At 40.4% G+C, this 13,098-nt stretch overlaps 1 protein-coding gene across 6 annotated transcripts in view; it reads left to right on the forward strand.

Annotated features, from left to right (window-relative positions):
• ASAP2 (ArfGAP with SH3 domain, ankyrin repeat and PH domain 2) overlaps window positions 1-13,098 on the forward strand; it is a 916,066-nt gene that overhangs the window by 62,138 nt on the left and 840,830 nt on the right. For all 6 annotated transcript variants that reach the window (XM_069235900.1, XM_069235899.1, XM_069235896.1 and 3 more), the window contains exon 2: window positions 12,765-12,837. In XM_069235900.1, the coding sequence (XP_069092001.1) occupies window positions 12,765-12,837 (73 nt within the window). The remainder of the gene's footprint in view (window positions 1-12,764; window positions 12,838-13,098) is intronic.

A 13,098-nucleotide genomic window follows, 5' to 3' on the forward strand; every position in this document is an offset into this window, starting at 1 on the left:
GGATCCCACAACATGTTCTTACCCACAGTACCCTGCAAACCCCAAGGTTTGCCTAAAACCACACATTTTCCTCGCAGAAGCTTTTTTGCGGAGCACTTTTTTCCCTATTTATTCCACCCACCCCTGAGCCCTCAAGCCACCCTCACCTTCTTTTACTTCTCCCTATCCCTCAGCCCTCAAGTCACCCTCACCTCCCTTTACCGCTACCCAGCATTCAAGTCATTATCATCTCCCTTTACCTCTACCCACCCAATAGCCTTCAAGTCACCCTCACCTCCCTTTACCTTCACCCATCCTTGAACCCTAAAGTCACCCTTACCTGCCTTTACCTCTATCCATCCTTAAAATCAACTTTTTTAAACAAAAAAAGACAAAAAGTAAGTTATTTACAAAAACTTCTTATCTGCATAGTAAAATGCTGTGCATTAAAGGTACAAATACTTACCTTCATGATACCTATGTGCATGATAACAACTGCATGGCAAAGGCTGTGAGATAAAGGTTGTTTCCTCTCAGCCAGGACACAAATGTTTTGGGGTCAAGTTTGGTTGTTTTATGCCCTTCAGTATGTTTGGCAGATACCTTTACCTCTTTAACAGTTTGCCCTCTTCTCCCACACACTATAATTTAGGTCTTGCTTGAGCCAGCACTTGTGCTGTCACTTGCAAGATATTGTCTTTACTTATGGGGCTTAGAGCCCACTCATTGCTTACGATTGGTTGGCTTCAGGGTCACTTAAATTTCCCAGCTTTTCTTTGTTCAGCCAGTGTCGACCTTACTTATTCATGTGTTTGCTCCTACCCTGGAGCATAGCCCAAGTACTGCTTCCCTTGTCCAGTATCCTTATGCTTCCCAATTTCAGAGGTACTTTTTTCCATTTTGCTGGCAACCCTTTCTTCCCTTCACCATGCACTGCTGCTTGCTGTGCCCTTCAGCATCCTCCTGCATTGTTGCTTGCTCTCCCCCCATCCCCTCTATTGTTGCTTGTTCCATACACCTCCCACCCATCTCTCTTCATGGCTTGCCTCCCTCTTTCACACCAGAAACAAGAGCCCAAAAGTAATGCCAGTGGGTGTCGAGATAATACAAAAATGCTAATGGCACTGTGCTCCCTGCTCTGTATGGCATACTTGGTGGTGTCTTAACGCGTTTCCAAAATGTTGAACTTAAACATGCATGAAAGATAATTGAACATTTTTTATTGTGAAGGCAGAGAATAATCACATACTAGGAAACAGCTTCTCGGGGGTCAGTGCTGGCTGGTATACAACATGGGTAAAAGAAATTGACAAAACCTAAAACTCTCCCATAGGTGAGGCCTGTTGGCTTTGCCAACACTTATTACACCGTTATACTCCTCATGTGGTCCACGTGACATTCTAGACAGAAGTAACATCAGGTAACTTACGAAGGCATTGTCAGATCTAGCCCACATCACTTCGGAAGATATACAATGTTGATGCCTACTCAGGAGACGTGGACCTCAAGAAGTCGACATAATCCACCTGGGACATTGTGCGCCTCAGTACTGCAAGTACTACTGCTGCAGAGTCTCTATCGGTATAAGGATCTTCACAGCTAGACAGGAACTATACCAGGAAATGGCCACAAGTGAATAGGCAGTAACAAGTTATTTTTTTTTCTTCTCTTGCTGGAGTACTTTCGAAAGAAACCATTCTCTAGTGATTACTTTCTTCGCTTTCAGTGAGACCGAGTGAAGGGGTGGGGGGCACAGTTAGCTTTTGTGCTATTCTTCGCAATCTGCGTGACATTAGTTGCACCAGACAGAAAAAGCTAAAGTATGTAACCCTCATGAAGAACGTGTTACACAGATAGCCCCATAAGCAACTGTGGAAAAACGTGGTAGTGGATTTGCGTGGTAGTGGATCTCTATTGCTTCTCAGGAACTTTATTGATACCATCACAGAAAAGTTTACATTTGATATTTTTTCTGAAAATCATAAGTTATCTACACGCGCACTGTTTTAAACACATCTGATTATCTTGACAAGGGCTACTTAAAATGAGTAATCATGCCAAAGCGTGGTTGTCCACACTCTTGGCATCAGCAGCCTGGGAAGAAGAAAAGGCAAAGATTCTGTTAGACTGATGTGGTATATCCGTGCAATAACAGAGAAGATGGCATTTTTTCAAAGCAAAAGCAAATCGAAAAAATAAAATGTTGGTTTAGGGTGCGTAAGGGAGATGTTCTTAAGAGCGATATTCTGCTTATTTATCGTGTAGTGAGTAATAGGAAATTGGAGACCCACAGGGCTAACGGAAGATGAAAGGTTCTCACCAGCACAAGTGTTGTCAAATGTAATTAAGAATAGTTTGTGAGAGCTGATTATACTATTTCTCGAAAATATAGAAGCAGATGGAGTGTATCAACTTTCACTGTTAGGAATACATACATTACTGTGCGCTGCACTCCATATTTTAACGGTGAAATGGTGCATCATGTTAGTGCAAGACACTCTTAAATGCAGGGTTCCCGACACTACCTTTTAGTGTAATAGAATTAGAAACGAATTACCCAGCGAGACTAAAGCATCAGGAAGTAGTTTTAGCTTTCATCCTTCAAGTACGCCCGAGCCTTTTGATAGCTAGCACGCTGCTCGGCTGTTGAGGAGTGGTCTTTCTGTACCTTCTTGCCACTATGTCAAAGCACAGCGACTTTGCTCGTCCCTAACCAAGAGTTTACTAACAAGTAATATTGGCAACAACATCGATTCTTGTCTTTAGGAGGTTCCAATCTGTGATCGTGAATCAAGAGTGTTGGAGATTATGACTATGCATGTGCAGTATTTATAACCAATGGTTTGAAGTACCTTCAATAACTTTAAATAATGTCCCCCATTCACAATGCTATTTTTAATTATTTTTTATACATTAGTTTTAGTGAGCCGCGCAGCATAGTGTACAGTTTGAATCTAATTACCGCCTGGTTTCTCTTCCTTGTCCCGGTCCTTACATGCGAGGTGGCCACTCCTCCTTCGAGAAGTCCTTAAAAGCATCATAAGTTAAAAAGCATTGACAAAGTCAATAGATCTCGCCTATGTGACAACTGTTGGCTTAGTCAACGTCATTGTAGTTTAGCCATGTTGTATAACAGTACAGCTACTGTGCAGCATGGTTGAAAGTCGGGGAAAAGAGCGATATAACATGGCCAGCTCTGGACGCGGCATACAGTTTTTTTTTTTTGTTTTGCCTGGCGGAAGAGGCGGGAAAAACAACACAACACAGGAGGGGGTGAAAAGGGTGGGGGAACTAAGACAGTGCAGGAGGAGAATGCAAGGGACGGGGAAAGCCATGATGACAGAGCAACAAAGTGGAGCAGGGTGGTTGTGCGGGAGAGCCAACTTGCAAACATATGCTCTCTTATGGAGTGCTGCAAGTCAAAGAAAAAAGTAGCTCCTAATGTGCAAGCATAGAAGGACAATGAGCAAGGACGGTACTTGAATCATACTAATACACTGGGATCCATAAATAATAGAACAAAAAGGTAAGCAGCTAAGGTTTTATGTCTGGTCTGTTCCAAAATGTTGCACACACAAGTGGTATGTCACACCAAGGACCTAAACGGATAGCCCCCTCATAGGGACAGTCCAACTCCCCATGTGGGTAACACATTTGAAGATTATGATCAATCTAGTAAAAAGTACTTGAAATGAGCAAGGCATTTTGCTACCATGCGAACAACCAATTACATAAAATTTATGTGAAGCTATCTTCAAGGTTAAAAAAATCAGTTGAGAGTAAAAATGGTAAGGAGACTAACGTCCGGAAGCGCAAGCTTTCTTTAACAATCAGAAGTAGCAAATGATATTCTATTTAACTGCGCCCTTTCTAAAAATACCAGGCGAATGAATTCGGTGGTAAGTGTAATACCATCTATTACAGGTATATTTTATAAACCCTTGCAGTGTTGACACGGGTGATTAACCTTAACATTGTAAAGATGCCAGTATTGCTCCCAGCTAGCAAATTAAAGTGCAATTCTGTCTACTTTTATCAGTCAAAAACTGATACAGCTGACAATCTGGACTAGTGAAAAAAAACAAATCAGTTTGTAGCCTAACGGGTGGATGGAAAGGGCTCTTTGGGCACCGAGATGTAATTCAACTTAAGATCTCGGGTACTGCAACAGAGACAAAAATGTCTGCACCTGCTGACTGTGGGCATTCAATTGCTACAGATGTTCAGTGCTGGCCTTATCGCTAGGAGCTATGGGTGGATGCCAATAAATCACATGGCCAGACTGTGCAGTTTCACTCTGGATTCCAACAACATTCCTTCTAAATATAAAGTGAATAAAGTTAAATCCTGACCGCAGACAGGACAATGGGAGGGTGGTAAGGAGTAATACAAGACAAAGCCAGCTACAAAGATGCACTCTGTAGAGTGAGTCAACAAAAAGAAAACAATATCTTCCAAAAGCATAAACAGGGGAAGGACACAAGTACTTGGGCCATGCTCGGGGAGGGTCACACACATGAAGAGGAAGTGGCGACCACAGCACTGACCAGCGGGAAGCAAACAATTGAGAGTGACCATGATGCCAGCCATTTGTAAGTAATAGATGGCTTCCAATCCCACTGATTGTAAACAAAATATCTTGAATTAACAGTGCATGTGCTATCTGTGCGAGACCTAAAACGACCTTCCTGCTCCCCTTACATCCCATAAAGGAGTCCTGCACCCAAAAACCATCCAGGGTTCGACTGGGCTACAGGGTTATCTGTCAGTGCCCAAAGGACTGGACTGACCGGTCAGTGTGTGGGCTTTTATTTTGGGCTGTTTGTGGGCCTATTTTATGTTATGCTGGGCTGGTTTTTATTTCCTTAATATTACCACGAATATTGCCTGCAGTAAACACAGATGCATGCAGTCTCCCCCATACCTTGCAAAACATTTATAGTACTTTTCCGGAACTGCCCCGGTTTGCAGGATGTAAGCCATTTAAAAAAAATCTCTTATTCGTTAGTGGGAGCCACTTCTTTTGCTGCACATACCTATTTTCTGTCCCAGTTCGACCTTCCCTCCATCCTGTTATTTAGTGTACCTTGCAGACTTATTTGAAACTGCTGTTTACCATTGGTGATCTCAGGACCCTCCCCAGTTACCTAATTGACTCGTGGTTAAGAGCAGCTTATGATTGTCAAGCCCTAACTAGTTGTCGTCTTCTAATTATCTCCTGTTCTTGGTGGATGAAATGGAGAAGGTGATGCTGCAACACTTCCTTCTGCCTCGACATTCACAAATAGACAAATAGATATTTAGTTAAACTAGAGATTACGAAATAAATGAATGTACAAAAGCCTGCAGACCCAAGATCCAAACCGAGGTCCGAGGGTGGCAAATACAAGTAACAAATACTTCAACTTCCTAAAACATTAAATATTACAAATATGAGTACTTATAAAAAAAAGTGATAAAGTTGAAACAAAATCGGGTTACTTTAGTCTGCTTTCAGCCCGATTCAGAACCAAAGACAGGGTGGTGAAGAGATAGGAGCAAAACAACTAAGCACTGCAAAAATATTGAAGCGCTGTGAGCATGAGTAAGAAGATAGCTCACAAAAAGGTGTGATTGAAAGGCTCTCATTGCATGCACAGGCGGGAGAAACCAGGAGTAAAGGGACCTGGGTCATGGATAGAGGTAGGCAGGCCACTTGAAGGTCAAGCCAAAGTCCTGCCTCTGGCTCAATTCGAGATCCTTGGACCATCGAGCCCAAAACGAGTGAAGCTATTATGAGGCTTCTGCCTGCAACCCATGCTCTACCCTAATGCACCAACGATTGAAAACAAAAGCATAAACCTTTGGTGTTAACAGGGAGAGAAAGAAGTAGCTCTCTGGTGTGTGAATTGCATAAGGTGAAACCAGAAAACCTGGGACCAATCCCGGCTTCCCTGCTTGACCAAATTGTGGGATTCTAGGCAAATATTTTACTTTACAGAGCCTTCTTTTTCTGTGTTATCACACATGAGAGTAGATTCCAGGACATGAGTTCAGGGTGTGTGCTGTCCAAAAATAATGCGATATGTTAAGGTGGAACGCTTCTGCATGTTAAAGAAATACCTTTATTTTAATTTGAAAGAGGCTGTCATATTTTCACATAATGTTTGTTGCAAGGTTTGGAGCACAACTATTTTGGGGTCTCAGCTTCTGCATTGGCTCTTATACCCCAGCAAACATTTGGCTTGGCTCTGGCACGAAATTCCCTGTTAATTTGTTGGCTCACCCACCTCACTTCATGGATATCTCCTCTGGAGTGAGGGTGGTGGGAAGGCTTTGATCAAGTTGGATTTATCAATGTAAAGAAACCAGGATGATATTTGTCAGCATCACATAGAACCACTCACACATGCCCCTTTCGTTTTCAACAGACTATTGGTACACAATCTCACTAAACTCTATAGCTCTTTTTTTATAGCTTTCTTTGTGGGCTTTTTTGCCGTTTTTTCCATATGAAATGCTCAATTTGAAATCACAGGTTTTGCTCTAGCACTGAATTTTGATTTGGTTTCACGTCTTGTGAATGTTTGTGAATGGAACATGTTGCTTTCTTTTCTTTTCTTCTCCTTGAAAACAAGCTTCTTACCGGCTTGCAGATCAAAGATGAGTGGATGAATCTGACAAAGAACATTGACTTTTAAAAATCTTAAGACATCTGTTCTGAAAGTCTGAATTACTTTGAGATTAAGTAAGATGCTGCACTTTTTAAATCTTGCAGGGCACTAACAATGTGTGCCCTGGTGCAGAGTTCAACATGACACATATTTCAGGTCCCAGCAGAAAGTATCACTTTTGTTTTCACTGTGCAAGGCAAAAAGGTCCAGCAGAGGTAAGAAGTCCTCTCAAAACCGGTTTCACTGATTCACTGAGATGTGTTTCACAGAAGCACTGGGTTCACAACTGTTCCACACGGATCTATGACAGAACCACCCATGCATTTACCACGCATGCCTTGACAATTCAGTCACTACAATGCATGGTCATTACCATGTATGCATTTACAGCACATATGCATTTTACCCCAAAAAAATTTGTTGTAAAGAAATGCTTGGTAAAGGCATATGTGTGATAAAAAGTAAAATGGTTAGTATTTTATATATATATATATATATATATATATATATATATATATAACAAAGGGAGGAGCCACAGGAGGAGAGATAGACTTAGACATAGGAAATCCACTTACAACAAGACAGGGGCACATGGGAAAAACAACAGAAAGCTCCAATGTGGAATCATGATGGATGGAGAAATGGTTAATAGAATGTTTATCAAACTGTCCAATCATATTCTGACTGACAAGCTGACTTCATGCTCGGGGTTCTCCTTCTGCCCCACAGAACCATTTACTTATGTAGAGACACGAATAGATTTGTTGAAATTTGTGCGGAAATTGAAATTTAAGAAATGGTACAAGTTAAAAGGTCAGATGGAAAGTGCAAGTGAACCTGCAAGTAACTATGAGACAGAGAGTACTTTGAATATTGGTGATGTTGATGCTCTTTTAACCCTACACAAATTTGAAACTAATGTGATGGGTTCAGTGTGTTCAAATGAAATATATGCAAAATTAGACAATATGGGTATTACATATGATATGGTAGCCTCCTTGAGTTTTAAACCTGTATCCACTTTCCTTCCTATTATGAATCATGATAATATAGATACCTTTCATGATGTTATAGCACAGAACCTGTTACATTTGGGACATAAAACATGGTTTAAAGCCAGACAGAAAGAAAATGTAACCCCGGCCCAGCGAGAAGCTATAAAACGTCTAGCAGGTGATGTTGACACCATAATTTGCCCCGCTGATAAAGGGGGTAACATTGTACTTAAAAGGTGATCCTATTATCGGTTCATCAATTCAGCCCATGCATTAAATATAGAAAGGGTCTTAGTCTTCAAGATATCCTGAGACCAAATTACATTACCACTGCTCCTCAAATGAAAGATCATAATTTGCATGGATTTTTCCCTTGTGACCATTGTAAGGCATGTCACAATAGTCTGATGCGGAAAGAATATCCTATATGTAAACCAGGTGAAAACAGACAGATAAAACAATTTCTTGCGTGCAATAGCACTTTTACCACCTATGTATTGGAATGTCTGTGCAAAAGGTGGTATTTAGGGAGTACCAAACACATGCTCAAAAAAAGAGTGCTTGAACATATGTGAGCAATCTCATCGAATGATCCCTACTATCCTGTTGCCAGACATTTCCAAGAATACCATAATTCTGATCATTTCTTGTTTGCTTATTTTGCTTTGCAACAGGTGTCCTCTAATCACTGGGATGGCAACAGATTGCTACAGCTAAGAAAAAAAGAATCTAGATATATACTAGACTTCAAAACTAAAATACCAAAAGGGTTGAATACTGATGAAGCACTAAATACCCATCTATATGAAAGCTAATGACAACTATAGAGTAGATACAGTATGTACTAACAATGATTAGTTATGCATATATTGATTTCTTGAACATTGCCTTTATGTTGATTTGCAATTCGTACACAATCTGCATGCACCAAGTGAGCCATCTTTATGAAGGTCAACAACTCCAGAGTAGATATAGGATGTATTTACGATTATGAGTTATGTATGGAGTATGGATTTTTTTTTAACACTGGCTTTATGTTGATCTGCAATCCATGCACAATCTTTGTGCACTAATTGATCCATTTGCATTTAATGTTTTTTGTGTGTCGGGCTATCAGCAATGATACAGTTATACGTAGACCATGTATATGGATTGATGTATTTTAATTGTATAAAGGAATGATATTTTGTGTTTAGGGTGATTTCACAGGTTTTTAGATTTTAAGTTTATTTTTGGGTTCGTGCACTAAGGTATGTAACAGTATTTGTAATGCTAGATCTGTCCTCCTACTGAAAAATGCAATTGACACATAGATGGAGGTTATCTTCCAGACCGGCCCACTTGGGATCTAAATTCAGACAGCAACGCAGTACTGGGTGTTCTTATATAAAGAACATGATCTATTTGTACTTTGTTTAACTTGACTATATGTTCCATCCCAGAGTGCGCTTATTGGCACAATACTGTCATTCAGGCGGGGGTACCTCACGAATAAGTTGAAATGCAGTCGTAACAAAGCAATATTTATATTTATTAATTGAATTGTGTGGGACTTTGTGATCATAATTTGATCTTCGCATATAGACTGAGATGGACGTTTAAAATAATTGTACTTCACAACAAGCAACTACATTTCAATGGAGCAGTCCCATTTCTTTGTTTATGCAAAATCTGTATCTATGCTGCTGTGATTTGAGGATGGTTACACGTGACCAAGGCTTCGGCTGAAACACGGTGTTTGATTAAACTTTTCACCCGCCTGCAACTTTGACGTCCTGAGTGTGCGTTTGTATTGTGTTTTGATTTTGGATAAAAATAAATATATATAAAAACCCTTTCCTATCCTAAACTCTATAAACTCCTTACCACCCAAAAACCCATACCCACCCTAAAACCTAAAAATGCCATTACTACCCAAAAACCCATACCCACCCTAAAACCTAAAAATGCCATTACCACCCAAAAACCCATACTCAACCTAAAAACCCCTTCCACCCAAAAAATCATACCTACCCTAAAACCTAAAAATGCCCTTACCACACACAAACCCATATCCACCTTAAAACATAAATATCCATTACCCTCAATATCCCATACCCCTCCTAAAATGTAAAAATCTCTTACCACCCATGAACCCATACCAACCTAAAAACGCCATGACCACTCAAAATGGTACCCACCCTAAAAAAAAACTATATATATATATATATATATATATATATATATATATATACGCACACATACACACACACTTAATACTTGTACTTAACTGCAAAACCTTTACCACGCTTATACCTTTATCATTCATGCCTTTACAAAATTTAAAAAATGCTTACCTTAAAAACCTTTACCACGCATATGCCTGTACTATTAATGCCTTTACAATGAAATTAGTTGTAAAGGCATATGTGTGGTAACGGCTCCGTGGTAACAGTCATGCGCGGTAATGACTGTGTTGTAATGGCTGTTTCTCGTTTAACACACCTCACATTAATATTGCTGAAAGACACCTCATCCAAAGTAAGAAGACAAATAACTGGTCCCACCTCCCCAATCTCTGGAGAAACACTCCTGGAGGAGCATTTCTATGTGTCTGCTATCTCCTTCCCCATAAGCCTTTTTAAGAATAAGAGGCTACCCTTGTTGATTTGTGGCAAATCCAGAATGCAGCACTGTGGTAAACCCCTCTCTGCCCAGGAAATTGCATCTTGACCCCAATAAGTATTTTTCTTGTCCACATCTCCTTTTGTTAAGCAGGACAGTCACATTCTGTAATATGAACTTAATCATGGTTTATACTTGTCCCTGTAGCCTTGCTACTATTTGCTGCCCAACATGGAGCAGTAAATTGAAATATGATAAAAGGTGCACTTCTACATTGAGAGAATGGAGCAACTGAGTAGTAAATTGCAGCTACCTGGGCCCTTGTAAGAAGCTAAAAAAAATCACATTTTAAAAATGCAAAACAGGAAGGTTGGTGGTGCATTGATGGAGCACATATGTGGGAAAATCAAGTCAATATAGCAAATATGTGGCTGTGACCCAGAAAGGGAGGAGGAAAAACAGAGGAGCCTTTAAGGGTGGGGGGTCTTACAAAAAAAACCGAAGGTGGATGCGGAGAGATGAGGAAAACAATGGATAAGCTAAGATGTGTGAGAGCAACACAGAGTGAGGGGTGGGGGGACAGGGGTATGCCAGACTGTGTTGAACCATTCTACAATAGCTGGATCTCAATGGTAGAAGGGGCAGCCAGCCACACAGCACATCGCTGTGAGGGTCGTGGCAGAAATATGGAAGCTTCTGTTGTTGGTCTTCAGTATTTCTGGTGGTAGCTATCTGCTCATGGTGTGGCTTACTCTGGTCCTCCTATGAGTAATTGGAGGTTCTCCCATAGTGCAATGAGAACACCTCCAAAGGTGATTGTTTGGGGGGGGGTGAGGGGGGTCGAGTCTAGTGTTCTCCTCTCCCATCTAGGAGATGCAAGCAATATTTTCTGGGGAAAGCAACTTCTTCTCCATCTTGTACACTGGCACAGGCCGTGGGCTTCCAAAATGGAACCTGCAGGCCTGTATCAATTGTGCATGACACACTATAAATCTTAGCAAACACTCGCATGTACAACGTGCAGGATGTCTGCGTTTAGGACCCTGGTTCATTGTGAGAAGTGGCACTTCATATAAATGGACCTATAAGCACGCTTTCATGTCTCATCTGTAAAAATTCCTGTCAATATATTTTACCAAGCATGGTATATTACTCCACCACGCTCCAGGCATCAGACCCGCATCAGGGAGGGTAGGCCTATGTCACTGTGAGGGTACAACCCTGAACCTATGATCATCAAAGACCAGGCATAGGCCGTCAAGCACACCCAGGATTTAGATGAAATTAATAAAACTCAAAAACCAAGAACAGGGGTATATGCATTTTGGGCACACAGGGCAGGGGGACATGCACATAGATCATGCAGGGGACATTACCATCCCTACACCATTGCATAAGATGATCACCGACAAGACAGTCAACCAATGATGAGTAATGTGCTGGCACAGAGCTCACTGTCCGTATTACTATTGTATACAAAAGATCTGTTGATACCTTACGGCTAAAGCTGTCTGTAGGAAAGACCTAAATAGCACATGTAGTGAATATTATGTGCCTTTCTTCTGACAAAAGACACATTTGTCACCCATGTAAAAATAAAAGTACTTGATGGTTTCAGCACTAATCTATTAATTGACCAACGTTCATAACTCCGGGAACTCTCAGGGCTCGACGTAATAAATAAGCAAAATTATTAATTAAAATCAAAATGATTAACTCTCTAAGCTAGATGTGTTTTTACGTTAGTTTTATGTTGTAGTTTCCTGTTTGCACTCTATCTTATACTTTTCTTTCCGTGACTTGATATTTTTTTCTTTTTCAGGGAGGGAACCCATTAAGTTTAAAAGTAGATGCTGCCATTTAATAATTGGCTACTTGCTCTGTTGCAAACTTACGACTCCGGTAGAAGAGCGAATGCATTGATATGAGTTTCTGTACGCATTATGCTAACTGATCATTCGTTACACTTCTAATCACAATGCAGTGCAAACCTGCTACCTCATTCTATTTTCGATAAGGGTGTAAGCTCGTCCTACTCATAAGGATTCGTGCTCTGAGGTGTGGAAGTATGACCTCCACTAAACTGGGTGGAAGTTAGCAATTAAAAGAAAATCTAACTTTTCAAATACAGACATGATAATATTTGTGAAATAACTAGTTTGCTATCCTTTGTTTTTTTTCCGGCTGTTAGCAAAACTGTTCCTTGGCTTCTCTTAAAAATCGGTTATGCTTTGTGTACAACGATCTTGTCACTCATTCCTAACGCTTTTTTTTAGACTCTAATGTTCATTGGCAGTATTTCACAAATGACATCGGAATTTATTAGGTAAATTCAATACCACTGTATACAATAAGAATAAATCATGTCTGTAAGCATGTGGCTATTGACCTTGTTATAGAAGAATCTGGGTGATAAACGTCACGTTGAAAATTGATACAGTAACTGACCCTTTATGCGGAAATGTAACTTCATAAATATTGAACTGACTTTGTATCCTATAATATTAATTATGACTTATTTCTGTTTCCTTAGGCTCTGGACCTGGATCGAACTGTACTTTATAAAATGAAAAAGTCTGTGAAATCAATACATACTTCTGGTCTTGGTAAGAACATCGTCATCTTTTGCATGGGTGTGGTGTGCCAGCAAGGAAACCTTGTTTTGAGGGATAGCTTTTCCTCTAAATATCAGATATTTGGACAGTTATATTAGAAATTTTCGTAACTGTCATCTGTGTCAAACCGTGAAGACCGCTCACTGCTTTAGTGGGATGAAAAAGCGGGAACTCTCAGGAAAGGTGGTGGATGTCATTAAGACTGTGGGCTAATGCATGTGGACTGGAACCCTGTACGTGATAAATTGATAT

This window comes from Pleurodeles waltl, chromosome 5 (genome assembly GCF_031143425.1).
Source record: "Pleurodeles waltl isolate 20211129_DDA chromosome 5, aPleWal1.hap1.20221129, whole genome shotgun sequence".
NCBI classification, from domain to species: Eukaryota; Metazoa; Chordata; class Amphibia; order Caudata; family Salamandridae; genus Pleurodeles; species Pleurodeles waltl.